This window comes from Tenrec ecaudatus, chromosome 3, assembly GCF_050624435.1.
Source record: "Tenrec ecaudatus isolate mTenEca1 chromosome 3, mTenEca1.hap1, whole genome shotgun sequence".
Lineage (NCBI taxonomy): Eukaryota > Metazoa > Chordata > Mammalia > Afrosoricida > Tenrecidae > Tenrec > Tenrec ecaudatus.
This window is the reverse complement of record NC_134532.1, coordinates 115,204,949-115,220,029: the sequence shown is the minus strand read 5'-3', so window position 1 is coordinate 115,220,029 and position 15,081 is coordinate 115,204,949. Positions and strand designations below refer to the sequence as shown.

Genomic DNA, 15,081 nt, shown 5'->3' with positions numbered 1-15,081 from the left:
TGGTACCCAGAAGGTCAGTAGTTCAAAACCACTAGCCACTCTGAAGGGAAAAGATGAGGCTTTCTACACCCTTGGAGATTCACAGTCTCAGAAACGCTCTGGGGCAGCCCTACCCTGTCCTAAAGGATCACTGTAAGCATGGATTGAGAGTTGAGTCTCTCTTCGTAGCATGCTACATATCATCGCCATGCCGATATTCCTAGAAGTTTAATTTAACCAGGTAGTTCTCTCAAGAGTTATGAACTTCCCATTTCTATGGAGTTCATTGGAAATTTAGGGAACATCGTCACTGGATCTCACTCACTATGACTGTCTGCCTTGCTCGCTTCTCCAGCATTACCCTCCTCTTTAGCTTGATAAGCGTCGGGATGCTGCCAGTGGGAAGAAGACGAGGCTCGTGGCTCGTGCTAAGGTTTTCAGCCTCAAAAACCCTACATCATTCTACCATGAGTCAAGTTGACTCCAGGGCCGTGGCTTGGGTGTTTGGGTTTGTTTTGGGCAGCTTGACAAGGGTCTCCATGATCCTTAAGTAAGCAATGCTCTGTCTTGTCGCATGATTCTCCTTGCTTAGGATGTTCTTATCCCTTCTGCCCATTCATGTTTTAAGATCCAACCCAGGCATCTTCGGCAAGGCATTCTTTACAAATCCATGTGGATTTCTCAACCTGACTCTTTTTTTGGCCCATAAATGTGCCATCTGTTTTGATCATAAATAAATGGCTTGAATTGAAAACCTGGGTGGTTTTGCCTCTTCATCTAGGTTGTACGTACCTTGACCAAAGTGTGTAACCCATGTTCATTTCCTGTAGTACATGACATCGTATGACGGCTATTTTTGCAATAGAGCAAGATTTAGTAGTCATAGCCGCATGACATTTTGGGCTAGATAATTTGTTCTTGTGGGGTGGCTGTGCGAACATTGTAAGATGTTTAACAGCACCACCCCCCACACTGGCCTTTACCCAGTAGATGCCAGTAGCACCCCTTCCTAAGTTGCAGTAACAACAGCAACAAAATCTAGGTATCATCAAATGTCTCCTGGGGAGCAGAAATTCACCCAGCTGATTATTGAAACCATGGAGCCATGCCTGTTTTATTAATTTAGTACAGAGTGCTTTATACCATTGGTGAATAGAGTAGACAAAATGACTTCCAAGTGACTGAAGTCTTAGGAAAAACCTGAGAGATGCGGTAACGCATTTTGAGGTCCTGCTGGAAACATAACTCGTTGACAAAGAGTAACAATAGCAAAGTGAGCATTTTGTGCTTTGTATTCATCATGCTCAACCACAATAGGAGGAGTCCGGGTGGTCTAATGGTTCTGCACTGGGCTGCTAACTACAAGGTCAACAGTGCAAAAGCACAACCTGCTCCTTTCTACTCCCGTAAACAATGACAGTTTTGGAAACCCACAGGGGGCAGTTCTACCCTGTCCTGTAGGGTTGCTTTGAGTCAGAACCAACCCGATGGCAGTGGTTTGGGTTCTGGTTTAGTGATCAACTGCAGAAATGCAATTATAGATCGATAGCGGTTGTGATGCACCTTGAAGTAAAGGGGATCCCTGGTGGAAGAGTGAGCTAGTTATGTGTTGGGCTGCTAAATGCAAGGTCAGCAGTTTGAAACCACCCACCTCCCCATCTACTCCCTGGGAGAAAGATGAGGTTCTCTGCTCCCATAAACATTTACAGTCTTGAAACCCACAGAAGCAGTTCTACTTGATGAGTTTGGTTTGATGTGAAGCTAAGGACGATCAATGTGATAGCAGAAATATTCTTAAAGATCCCAGAAATGTTGGGGCTTAGTGTTTATTTCATTTTATGTTCCTTTATGTTCAGCAATACCATTTTCCATAACATATTTTCTATAGAATTTAACTTGAAATTTATCTGGATTTCACATCTGATGTCATTAGAATAAAAACTATTTTTGAAATGTATTGGGAGAGTGAATTTGGAATTAAGAATACAAGTAATCGTTAAGCTATAAGTAACTTGACTAACATCAGTAATGTTTATACAGTCATATATATGCGGGTACTTTAGTCTTTATTATTGGGATATCATCCTTAATTTTAGCAAATTGTCTAGGTTTAAGTGACACACACATGCACGCACACACATACATACACACACATATATATGATAGTGTGTGGTTTAGGTAGTTCTTATCATTTGGCATGAACAGTAATTTTATATCTTTCTGCTACCTTGTTGTAAGTTGTTTCTTATATTTTTCCTTCATTATTAAACTCGTAAACTCATGAAAGAGATGCTATGTGGTTGATGCACTGCTGCTATAAAAATCATGTGAGATGCTCTCTTTTCACAGCTGTGTGTCAACCACCGTGCAAACACGGCGATTGTGTGGGACCAAACAAGTGCAAGTGCCATCCTGGATACGCCGGGAAAACCTGCCATCAAGGTAAGAAATCAGCCTGGCACACAGCCCCTATGCCACGCCCTCTCTATTCCTGCCAAGTCTGAAACGTGGTAAATTCTTGTCCTTACAGGGTCTGCTTGCTAGGGCTGTTTGTCTCCAATATGTGAGCTACCCTTTTGTGAATAGGTAAAACTATGATGAAAGTAAATGTTGTTTAATTGTTTTCATCAAAGAACAATAAAAATGCCACCTTAATCTTAATCTCTACGACTATTTATGAAATCTATTTTGAAGAGCGTGTCTGCAGCAGGGAGGTAACTTTGAGCATTACTTGGGCTCCCTTAAACTAATTGAGTGGCCTTAGGTAAATTGGTAATCTTTTCGAACCTCAGCATTTACTTTAGGTAAAACCCCAGTATAGCAGAAGGCAGGCAGGCTTGCCTTGAAATTTGATGTTTTTATTTTAAACATTTTATTAGGGGCTCATACAACTTGAAATTTGATGTTTCTGAGAACTCTGAGAACTTTGATTTCATTATGAAATTTCACTTCACGAGGGGACCAGTTGAAATGTTCTTTTAAGAAATACGTCATGTCAGAGGAAAAGCACTTTGAAGTAACAGAAACTGACTTGGAGACTCAGCTTTGCCTATTTTTGATTGACATCAGACATGTCTCTGAATCCCTTGACCTAGTGTCCTTATTTGTAAAAATCAAGCGATCTTACTAACAGGATTGTGGTGAGGAATAAGTCAAGCGATGCACTGGGCATAATGCATTGCACATAATGGTCATTCAACAAAAGGACGTTCTAATTTTTTAAAAAGAAATATGTCATTGAGTCATTTAACAAATTATATTTCATTGGTATAAATTACTTATAAAAGCACACATTTATTTAATACTCATCCTGTCCCAGGTATTTCACATATGTCATCAGTACCCATCCTTACAGCAACATTAAGTCATTAAAAAAAGAGAAACCTCTCTAAAACTCACTGCCATTGAGTCAATTCTGAGGAGAGGGATGTTGCTTACATAATAACTTTAAAATAATAACTTACACATCATTGTTCCAATTTTCAGTTGAAAAGACTAGAGCTTAGAAATAGGAAGCACTCCTTGAGGTTCACAGAATTGGTTGTTTAAAGATACGGGATGTCAACTTCGCACTATTGTTTATACAAACATGGCGGGGTTTCTTCTGCCGTATTAGTTGTGGATGAAGAAAATAGCATTAGAAAGGAGACCCTCTGGCTTATGCTAATAAGTCCAACAATGCCTGTCAACATTTTTAACTAAGCTCAGCCACCAAATTCCTGCCACTAAGCATTAAAGCGCCATATAGAAGGAAATCTATAGGGTCAGGTTTAACTAGAACGATAATAGAGAGTCAATTTTCACTTCTTTGTGAAATTAAAGTAATACTCCTGCCATTTTAAGGTTCAAATGAAACTGGTGTGGAGTCTAAATGTCCCATAGATACTTGACCTTATATGAAAAAGAAATGATAATTCTGAAACGCTCTTGCTAATTAATAGCTGGTATTAATTTCAGGATGCTCTCTGAGAGGTGTCAAGTGAACTGTGCTTTATAAACAGTTTTTACAACAATTTCCGACATGGATGTCTGCAAGTCCACGCATTCTTCTTACACTATCTGAGGAAATCCATTCTAATAAAATGCGATATGCTCAATTATAGGCTGAAGTGTTATTGTGAAGTATGCTCTTATATTACCGCTAGTTAATTTATAACTAATATTGGCAGTACTTCTTTTCTGGAAAAAATTGTTTTAACATGGTTTGTTTGGTTTCTTACCAAATGTATCTGGGCAGACTTTTTGAAATCCTGGTGTTCTAAAGATCTTCATTCACCCTTTTAAGTGTCCATTTGATGTTCTTTCCCCAGCCGCAGTTCGCCTGGGAGGTGTGGGATGTTGAGTTATCAGTATTCATGTTGGCATCTCAGTGTATTGCTTTTATAAAGTGGTGCCTACCACCACCCTTATAGTCATTACAGTGGCACCGGGCCACTTTGTCACTTGCGGGGCAGAGCACTGGGGAGTGAGTGACGTCTGTGCAAAGAAGCCAGGTTTGGGACTGTAGACAAACTCACATACGTTTCCTTGCAGGAGCACCTCCACTTTCATAGGCTTCAAAGACACCAAAGCTGTTATTGAAATGAGGATGCATCACTGGTATCTCACATTTTCAGAAAACCAGTTTCCCACGAGCATTTGCCTGTAACATATACTTCTTGCTTTAAAGACAAAATTGAAATACACTGAGTTACAACATTGCTTTCCAAAACCATATTCCTCAGAGGGAAGAGGCATTCAAGATAAGTTTGTACACGTGCAAATCTACCACTGGCATTGAAAATGTCATATCAAGCATGCTCTGCAAAATAAGACTCAAACTTAGCCTAAACATTCCAGTTTTAATGATCTCTTACTTGGACCTCCATGTAAAAAAGCAGATGGAAAGGTTATTGCTCTTTAAGAGCTGGAAGCTCCTTGTCTCTCTCTCTCTCTCCCACTCTCTCTCTCTGCTTTCTGGGTTCCTGAAGAAACTTGTTAAAGTGATGTGCACATAAGTGCACATTAAATATTGGTCAAATAGGCAATTGTTTCCTGTGCTGCTCTTGGTCATGAGAGCCATAGGGACTTGAAAAGTCCATGGCGTGGTCTGGTCCAGTGAGAGACTGCTGTGACTTAACTCACGAACCACTTTTCCTGTACTCAATTTGGACTCTGCCCCCTCTGTTTCAGAGTGGAACTGTGTTAGGATTTTCAGGGCCTGCGATCTTGCAGAAGTAGTTTGCTAGGCCTTTCTTCCGAGGCACTTCTGGGCGGATCTGAGTGACCGGTTTTTAAGTTCATAGCCACGTGCTTACCTGCATTTGCCACCCAGGGAGAACTGCTTATTGACCTCATACAAATGATCTGAGCAGATGTTCCGTATCGGCTTGATCAATGAACTTTGCCTTCAAAATATCCCGGTCCATAAATTGTAATAAAGGAGAAAACGTTTTGATTAAATGTAGGCTCCCTAGTGGCATAGTAGTCATTCGTTGGGCTGCTAACTGCAAGGTAAGCAGTTCAAAAGCACCAGTTGCTCCGAGGAGAAAGACAGATGGGACTTTGTACTCTAATAAAGAGTTACAGGCCTGGAAACTCGCCTCACTCTGTGGTGTCGCTATGAGTTGGCATCGACCTGATGGCAGTGAGTTTGGTTTGGGAATAAACAAGCATTTGCTGAGAATTTTGCTGTGAGTTAGGTACTGTGAGAAATAACCCTTTCTGAAGGGAACAAAGAAGAGCTGATCCCAAGGGCTCAATAGAAAATAAATGTCTAGAAAATAATGATGGCAACATATGTATAAATAAGCTTGATTGATATATTGATGATACATCAATCCAATTGATATTTGGATTGCTATAAGAGCTCTAAGAGTCCCCAATAAAATGATCTTTAAATTAAAGAAAATTTTTAAAAGAAAAAGAAAGAATCCCTTGGAATGCAGCAAGCTTGAGGAAGCCAACAGCCTGAGTATACGGCAGACACTTAAGGAGAGCCTTCCGAGCTGCCCCGGTAGCGGCCAGAAGAGCAGGCCCAGCTGCACTTTGGAACCGGCTCCATGTAACTGCTTTGTCACAAGGCTGTGGTGAATTTGTTGTTGGTGACTTGTTCGTCCCTCTGAGCCATTGTATGGATTTTCCACACCTAGGTCAGATATAGGGCGCGGTACCTAAGCGTGCAGCTGCTAATGGAAATATTGGCACTTGGAGTCCACCAGCTGTTGTGTTAGAGAAGGAGGTAGCATTCTGCTTCCATGAAGATTTTCCATCCTTGTTTTTCTGAAGGAGCTCACCAGATCTTTCGTCTTAGTCCATCTTAACGTAGAAGATCCACTGAAACCTGTTCATCACGGGTGACTCTGAGTTAAAACACTGCTGGGATAGCTGCCCGCATCATATGAACAGATAAGCCACCCTTAAATGACGACAACCTGACAGGGGCAGAAATATGGTGGGCGTAGATACCACCATCTCTGTTTTGCAGATGCAGAAACAAAGGCTAAGAGAAACATATTAATGGATTTGAGGTTAATGGTTTGTTGTCAATGGAACACTGAAGATGAAAGTCTAGGCTTCTTGACTTCCCATGCCAGGCATCTTTCCAGTGAATTCCCTGCTATTTCTGCATGCCTACACTTAGTGTGCTTGACTTAATGTCTACAAATAAGATATGCCTATCACTAAGTGAATTAGCAAGTGTCATATGTATACATTAATGAAAAAAGAAAAAAAAGAAAAATGACTAGCATCTTTGTAAACCCTGTGGGAGCAGTTCTACTTTGGTCCTACAAGGTCAGCATGAGCCAGAATGAACTTGACAGCATTGAGTTTACTTGGTTGTCTCTGCTTGCTTGTTCCGATCAGATGTAAAACCATAGATTGATCATTACTGTGCTCTATGAGGCCCATCGTACCTTTTACTCAGGAGTCCAATAGACAGTGGCTAGATTCTCCTTGATTTCCTACCCTCAGTTTCTCCAGTAGTCTCATTCGTGGAGATCCTTTCTTCCCACTACTTTGAGTCTCTGTAGCTATACGTTTGTTTAGCTCCCCCCAGCCAAACAAAAATGAGTACTATTGTAGGTGGTGGTTTTTTAATGTAATGTTTATAGAACAGCATATTTTCAGGAATGAAAGAATTATGCTTTTGAATTCACAACATGCTTTCTAATATTAAGATTGTTACTTGCAGCTGGAGTTTTTGAAAGATGTGTACATTTGACTCCAGGAAACAATGTTCATTTACTTTGGAGGCTTAGCTGGTTGCTGATAACATAATAGCTGTAATTGATGTGATTGCTTTATTGACTCTCCTTTGATTCTCACCTATCTTAGAGTATTTAGGTAAGCCAGTAACGGCAGCCGGTAAGATTTGGAGCATAAAACTTCCTATGCATGTTCTAATCAAGTGCTACCTACATAGAATACAAATTACTACATTTAACGGAAAGTCTTTATGCTCTTTTATGCTGTTTATTTAAATAAGGCCTTATACAGATCAAGAATTTTTCCATAATATTGAAGTATTTGAAACTATTATACAATTGCATTATTTTTCAATATGATTATATAGGAAATATCTGCTTCATCTATAAGACCTCATGGTCCCTACAAATATTGTTTGTGATCAATATTTAAATAATCTCTTTTAAAACTGAGCCTTCTACTGGTGACTAGTCTACCCTTCTACTGATGACAAAAATCATGCTTTTGAAAATTGCCCTTTTTGTGTAATACATTTTTCAAACTATGCTCAAATAATGAGTAATCAATTTATAAAGTCGGTGTCTTCTTGAGTAGGAAGATAACAGTGCTAGATTTTAGGAAAATTAAAATTTTTAAAAAGGAAAGAACAGGAACTGGCAAGTTGGTTGTGTATGTGTGTGTGAATCATCTTAAAAGCCTTCATTCCAAATATCAACAACTTTCTGTACTTGTGTAATATATACTTGTGAAGATTTTTAGGGTTAGAAATGACATCAGTTAAAAGTTGACTCTTATTACCTTCTTCCTGGGGTGAAGATGACCACCTCCGCCCAGCTCCTCCTGGCCAAGGCAGTGAACAGCCTCTTTTCCAACCCTTGGATCATCAAGCCACAAGTTTGCCTTCAAGGGGTGAGCGTGCATTGTCACAGGTGGTCTGCTCCTTCCACCTGCACGGCTTCCTGCGGTTCTGTCCCTTCTTGCAGCTGGGTGAAGACTAGCCCCAGGTCCCCCAGTCTGCAGCATCCTGAGCATGTGAAGCAAGCAGCAGGAATTGTACCTGGTGCTGACTCGCTGCGCTCTATAAAGCCTGGAGCCTCCACTGTCCTTCCAATGCATAAAGCACCGTCCTTTTTCTTCTTTTCTAGGTTTCTTGTGTATTCTTAAAACTCAGACATGCAAAGTAACTTTTGTTTTCATCAGTAACAGAAGTCAGAATTCCCAAACAATGGAAATTTGGGGTTTTGCTGTCTTTGGCCAGGCACAATTTATAAACAATTAAGTCTTCTTCCCCACCATCTAGATGGAGTGTGTGTACAATTGAAATTGTCTGCAAACTAAACCGACATCCACTTCTTTCATTTTGTTGTACATACTTCAATACTAAAAAAACAAATTGCTGACCCCAGTACAACCCTTCATTAGTTTGATAATTATGAATAAGCCCTTAGATGTATCTGGGTCTTACGAACTGAATTTATACCAATATGGAGAGTGTTGCTGTACCATTACTGCTGCCTCACTTGGAAACAGTGATATGAGACAGAACACCCAAAGCAAGCTGTGCATTATGCTGGACGGCTTTACAGAAAACGAGGCAGTAGCATTATTTTATAATTCTTCTAAAGGACTGTCTCACCCACTTATAATTTTAGGACCTTTTAGTAAGTTTTAATAATGGCTTCCTTTTGGCTGATAGGAAACTTGATACATTAGAGCAATGAGATTCATTTTGGAATCGTTGGTAATTTTTTTAAATGGAAATAATGGCAGTTGATTTATTCTCATCTATTTGTTTATGCCATCCACTTTAGACAGATGACATTCAAAAGCTTAGATTTCTGAATCGTTGCCAGGTCTAGCCTCAAATTTGGAGAGTCCAAACGGATTCAAATGAATGAAGGATAATTTTCCTTAAAAACTCATTATTTTATTCCATTCATTTCTTCAAGATTTGGCAAGCTAATTTTCAGTGTTCTGCATGTTAATGACATTTCTGATTCCTGTTGTTGCCCTCCAGTAAAATCATAATGCTCTGCAGCTTGCATTTCTGTTCTAGACTAGCTCTCCTCGCCACTCTTCCCTTTCCGGCCCACCCTCATCCTGCCAAGCGCCCAAATCCACCAACCTGCTTCAGTTGTCCTCGGACGGGAATACATGTTCTTTAAGCATTTGTTACATAATTGTAGAATCTGAATGTAAGTAATTTAATGGTAGCGTTGTCTTCCGGAGTGCTAATATAGGCACATGATGGTTTCATTAAATATCTTTTTATTACAGATTTTCCTTATAATTTACAAGCTTCTAGACAAAGCATAAAATAATCAAACTTAAAATACATGCACAAAACCTTCCGATTTCCCTCCGAAGTTCTCTTATCAACTCTTAGGATTGACTTGAGACAGTGTCACAGGAGAATTTCCACATTCTTACAATTATTTTTCTTATTAAAACCAGAGCCTTTTACTGTAATTGGGAAATGCCACTTTTGAATTCCTGACTTATTTGATCTGCAGTCCAACAAACAGATAAGGAAAACGGCAGTCATTGGAAGTAGCACATTATTAATTTAACTTGATAAGGTCATTAAGAAAATAAAATATATAGTCATAGACTAGAACTCTAAAGACTATTAAGAAAAAGAGTTTTTCCACTGTTAAAGCACCCAGCTATAGCAAAAAGTGTGTGTTTGGGTAAGTATTGATGATCAGGGAAAACGGTGGATCCTGCTTCATACCTCATTCGTAGTTTCTGCCGTGGTCTGTGTAAAGGTCAGGGTGAAGTCTGTGGGAGACACATGCCTGCGGCAGACAGATGGGAAAAGGGCAGCAGCCCTAGCGAGGTCAGTCCTGGCCAGCTGTCAGGGGTGTCAGCCACCCCGTCAACACTTGTTGAGTACCGTTCCCGCAAGTGGTTTGCAACAAGCAAACGGAGAACGCTTTGCCAGTAAAATGTCACTATGTTTACTCATCGTTATTTGTTTTTCCATGTTGTTTCACAGTGAGTCCCGGATTTTTAGGAATGATGATAGCTTATCTCCCCCTCAACCCCCAACTCCAATCCTTCCTTCCAGAGTACTTGCACCGCAAGAGGAAAAGGAAATCTTGGGGTTGAAACGCGCGTGTGTGTTCCCCCGTAGCAGCCCCAGTGTGGACCACGAAGCCCCGCCAAAGCAGTCCTAAACGGAAAGCAAAAGACCAAACCCACTGCCTTCTAGTCCATTCGGATTCACGGTACCCCGATGTAAGGCTTCTGAGGTTGTAACCCTCCACAGCAGCGGGTCTCAACCTGTAGGTCCAACCCCTTGGCGGGTGGAACAAGCCCTTCACAGGGGTCACCCGATTCATAACAGTAGCAACATTACAATTATGAAGTAGCAACGGAAATAATGTCATGGTTGGGGGTCACCCCAACATGAAGAACTGTATTAAAGGGTCGTGTCATTGGGAAGGTTGAGAACCACTGCCCTAGAGGAACCGAGAGCCTCAGTTTCTCCTGGGGGGCAGCTGATGAACTGCCAACCTTTCCCTTTGCAGCCCAGTGCTTAACCCACTGCATTACAAGAGCGGGGCCCACAGGCTGTCCATGACTCTGAAAATTATCATTGGGATCCTTAATGGACGCCTATTTCATATCCATCACACTCGCTCCCGTGAGACATCAAATGCCATCTTAGCTATCATCTTGTTGTACTGCTCTGTTTGGGTTCAGTGCAAAAAGTATTTAAAAGACAAAGTATGTCTCTAACAATGAACTCAGATTTAAATACTGTGGTATGAATTTTATAATATGTACCTGTACAATTTAGAGATTTTTTTCAAAACCAGGTGGTATATTGGAAAGGACGATGAACTACTTACGAAAAATGAGCAAAGATTCCCTACCGCTGCTTTTTAACGTGCACCGAAGTACAAGGTAGAAGGATATGGAAGGTGATAGCATTTCTCAGTCTTCCTTGATTAAAAGTTTCTACTTATTAAAGGGAGAAGTCAACTTTTTGTTCATAGAGCAATCTATAAAATACTTTCTGTGAGGGAAACTAATGAAATGTTGTAAAAATGTGAATTTGGTGCGACTGAGCAAGAAACAGTCAAGAATTGAAGAGACGCCTCAGAAATAACAAAGACATCTTGTTTGTTCATGTAACTGTCTTAGGCTATCCCAGAAGCCTTGGTCAAGTAGTGGTTACTCACTGATCTGCTACCTGAAAGGTCAGCAGTTTGAAACCACCAGCTGCTGTGCTCAGGAGGTGTCAAGAGCTACAGTCTTGGAAACTCACAGGGCAGGTCCACTCTGTGCTGCTGTAGGGTCCCTGTGTTGCAGGCTATACCCAGCTAAGAATCTGCTTAGAGTCACAGTAAAGATTTAAATTTTAAAAAATCAAGCTAGAAAGTCAGTAGAGTATTTGTAAAAAATTAGATGCAATATTTTTGTGTGACAATTTTATCTAGTAGTTTAGTTAAACAAAATATATAGTCTACTAAATGAGCAGATCAGATTTAAATTTGTTTAGATTTGAAAACTTTGTAAGTACATATTTTATCATTTGTGTTTCTGATTCATTGATTCAGATAAATGGACAATTAAATTATGGTAACCAGGTGGTTCCAGACAAAATTAGCCTGTGGTTACATTTCTTTTTTAATGAAGTTTCTATTTTGGACATTACCATTTCAACATTCACTTGTCATTATGAGTTTTATGACCACTCAAGCAGTGTTCCACATGGGTTGAACATTTTCCATAATGGGAAGGTCAGTAATTCATATAACACTTACATTTAAACCAGTAAACCTAAGATGCATTGCTATAGACCATTATGTATTGTCCATTAATATTTCCATATGTCTACCTTAACTGCTGGATGAGTGAGAGTTGGAGGGTTTTTATTTTAGTTTATTTATCATTTGAATGCTCTACTTAAGTAGGAAACGAAAGTGTCCTTCTTTAACTTGAGATCGGTTTAGAGTAGTCTACCTATTGAACGAGAAGAAAACACAATACTAGTGAGTCTAATTCTCGGAGCTAATCTTCCCTTGAAATATGTTTCCTTTGAGAAGGTCGATGTGTTCTAATGCTTTGAAATCTGTACAAAGTAAAATAGATTCATGAACCAGCTTTAAACAGAGAAAGAAAGACATGGGAGGAGTACAGTGATATTTTCATGAGACATTCGGGAATGACCAAGCTATCCTGAGGACATTGTCGTATAGATGATTGAAGCATGCTGGTGATACAGCGGTTAAGCACTCAGCCGTTGACCAAGAGGTTGGCGCTCTGAGAAGAAAATCCTGGCGATCTACTCTTGGAGAGCTTGCCTGTTGCAATTGAGTTGGTTCTGATCCATGGCGACCCTGTAGGGCTGAGTTGGACTCTCTCCTAGGGTTTCCCAGACTGCTGCGTTACAGCAGCAGCCGGTCACGTCTCTCTCCCAGGAGGGATGGTGGGCTGATCTTTGGGGTAGCAGTTGAGCACCCCACCACTGTGCCGCACGTAGGGCCTACAAACCGTGTATGCAGTTAGTTCTGCATGCTCTCTAGGGAAACGTGTTAGGCACTGACATTAGTGGGGACGCTGCTGAAGACTCTTCCTCGGTTTAAGGCATTAGAGGTCACAAAGGTTAGACAACTCTTGGTCACCCCCCAGTGTAACCGATATGTAAATGAAGATGGCATGAAAGTAAGAATCTCTTTCTTACCTAATTAACCAGTCACGATAGCTCAGCCCACTTTTCTCTCCTATTCTTCGCTATGAAGAAGTATGTTGAATGTTTGACAGCGGTGCCGCGGTTTGGTGACTTCCACTTCCACCCCCATTCTTTACAGATCTAAACGAGTGTGGCCTGAAGCCACGGCCCTGTAAGCACAGGTGCATGAACACTCACGGCAGCTACAAGTGCTACTGTCTCAACGGCTATATGCTCCTGCCGGATGGGTCCTGCTCAAGTATGTCAAGAATCTTAACTGTTTTACAAGCGCGTTGGGCCTGCTTTCATGTGGTGCTCTGGCAAGCTCCCTTTTTGAAAGCGACCTCCCAGCCGTCCTGCGCAGCATACTGTACGTGGGTTCATAAGTGTGCCTGGAGAATTGTAAATCAAACAGAGATGCCCATTTCAATTGTACAACATTTATTTACCATGGGCGCCAGTGTTAAATAGATTTGGACGTGGGATTTAGAACGGGACTCCCCAGACTGTCTTTCCTAGTGTCTTTTCCTAGGCATGGAAACATTAGTCCAGCCAGAAGAACAACACCGTTGGCCATTTATAGCATAGGTTCCCAAACTGATTTGGCCTACTGCTCCCTGTTCAGAAAATAAATTACTCAGTGCCCCCTGGGAATGAAGAATGTTTGTCCTCTAGCTCATAATCCAGGATAAGGAGTAGGCATCTGCTCTTGCAGCAGCCCCCTGGGTGGTTCCCGCATCCCTCAGCCATGGTATCACTCCCTTTGGGAAACACTGACTTAGCACCCATGGTCGTACTCTTAAGGACGTACACTATTGGCTGTAGGAAATGCATCAGATTTGTTGAATGATTATAAACCATTCATAAGTGCCTCTTCCATTTTTATATTTCTATAGAATGGTATAACCATTTAAGTTACTTTCCTGGAAACAAAAAAAAACCTGAGTTAAACAAATAAATGACTGTATGCCATGAAAATAGTAGAATGCATGCGTACCTGGTGTTTCCAACTATTCTTTCAGGGTGACTATAAGATGCTCAAAACCTTAAAATTCGCTACAGGCTGAACATTTCATGGAAGTCATGCTTCTACAGTATCGCACAATTAGTAGCTTGACTTTTCTTATTACTAAGTTATCAGTTATCAATGGCATTTTTTAAACTTACATTCTCCTTACCCATGTGTCTGCTCATCAATCTCCATTATTGCCGGATTTTATGAATAAAAGTAATTACTGCTACTGCCTCTAGCGCTTCCTGTCCTCCCAGCGTGCAAGTTTTATGTTGAATTTTCACTCTGTTGACATCACCCTCATTTTATTATTTTTGGCCAACTTCTCTCCTATTAATGATTTTACTTCTAATACAAAAGGCCAGCTAATATTATCTAGCACGAAGCATGAAATGTTCTGGAAGGCTGTGGGTACATATTTAATAATGTGTGCTGGTGGTGCTGGTGTCTTCCAGCATTGTGCAACTCCATGAGAAATCTCCACTTGGCCTCTGGCGGAATTCAGTGGAGAGTTGAGCCATGACTTGGATGTTTTATTCAAAATAGCACTTAGCTTGTATAAACGAACAAAATCTCTATTCTCCACTTTCCTTGACCACTGAAAAAATTTGCAGACAATCCATGCAGGATACAGTTTTACATTTCTTTTTTAATTCTTCAAAAGGACTCAAGGTCTCCCTCAGAGAATAACAGAGCTGGTCACTAATCTTAATCATCCCTGGTGGTGTTTTTTGACCTCTTGTCTCTACTTTCTCTGCACTCTCTCTAGAAAGTTGCATACTTCAGGCCTCAGTGTGTTCCGGGTCATTCGGGTCACTGATTTCAGGAAAAGAGGAGAACATAGTGATTTCAATTGCAGAGCCTGTTCTCTGTCCCTCTCAGTCAGCCAGACACTCTGCTTCCAGGTGCCCTGACGTGCTCCATGGCAAACTGTCAGTACGGCTGCGATGTGGTCAAGGGACAGGTCCGGTGCCAGTGCCCCTCTCCTGGCCTACAGTTGGCTCCCGATGGGAGGACCTGTGTGGGTGAGTTGTGAAGTCAACATCCATCAGCAGCCTCTCGAAGACAAAAATCGTGAATGGTGATGGGAGTAGCCGTTATTTGCAAAAGGTAGTTCGCTGTCTTTTAGATCTTGGTCCTGCAGAAGGAAGCCTTCAGGATGTGGGAAGGAAGGTGTACTTAATTCCCAAAATCAAGTAGAAACCTTTAAGTGTGGTCA

General features: G+C 41.0%; 1 protein-coding gene across 4 annotated transcripts in view; it reads left to right on the top strand.

The window, feature by feature from the left end:
* NPNT (nephronectin) overlaps positions 1–15,081 on the top strand; it is a 76,102-nt gene that overhangs the window by 30,443 nt on the left and 30,578 nt on the right. For 2 of the 4 annotated variants that reach the window (XM_075543962.1, XM_075543960.1), the window contains 4 exons: positions 2,329–2,421; positions 7,984–8,076; positions 12,990–13,109; positions 14,768–14,887. In XM_075543962.1, coding sequence (XP_075400077.1) covers positions 2,329–2,421; positions 7,984–8,076; positions 12,990–13,109; positions 14,768–14,887 — 426 coding nt within the window. The remainder of the gene's footprint in view (positions 1–2,328; positions 2,422–7,983; positions 8,077–12,989; positions 13,110–14,767; positions 14,888–15,081) is intronic. The other 2 variants (XM_075543963.1, XM_075543964.1) reach the window with 1 other exon arrangement.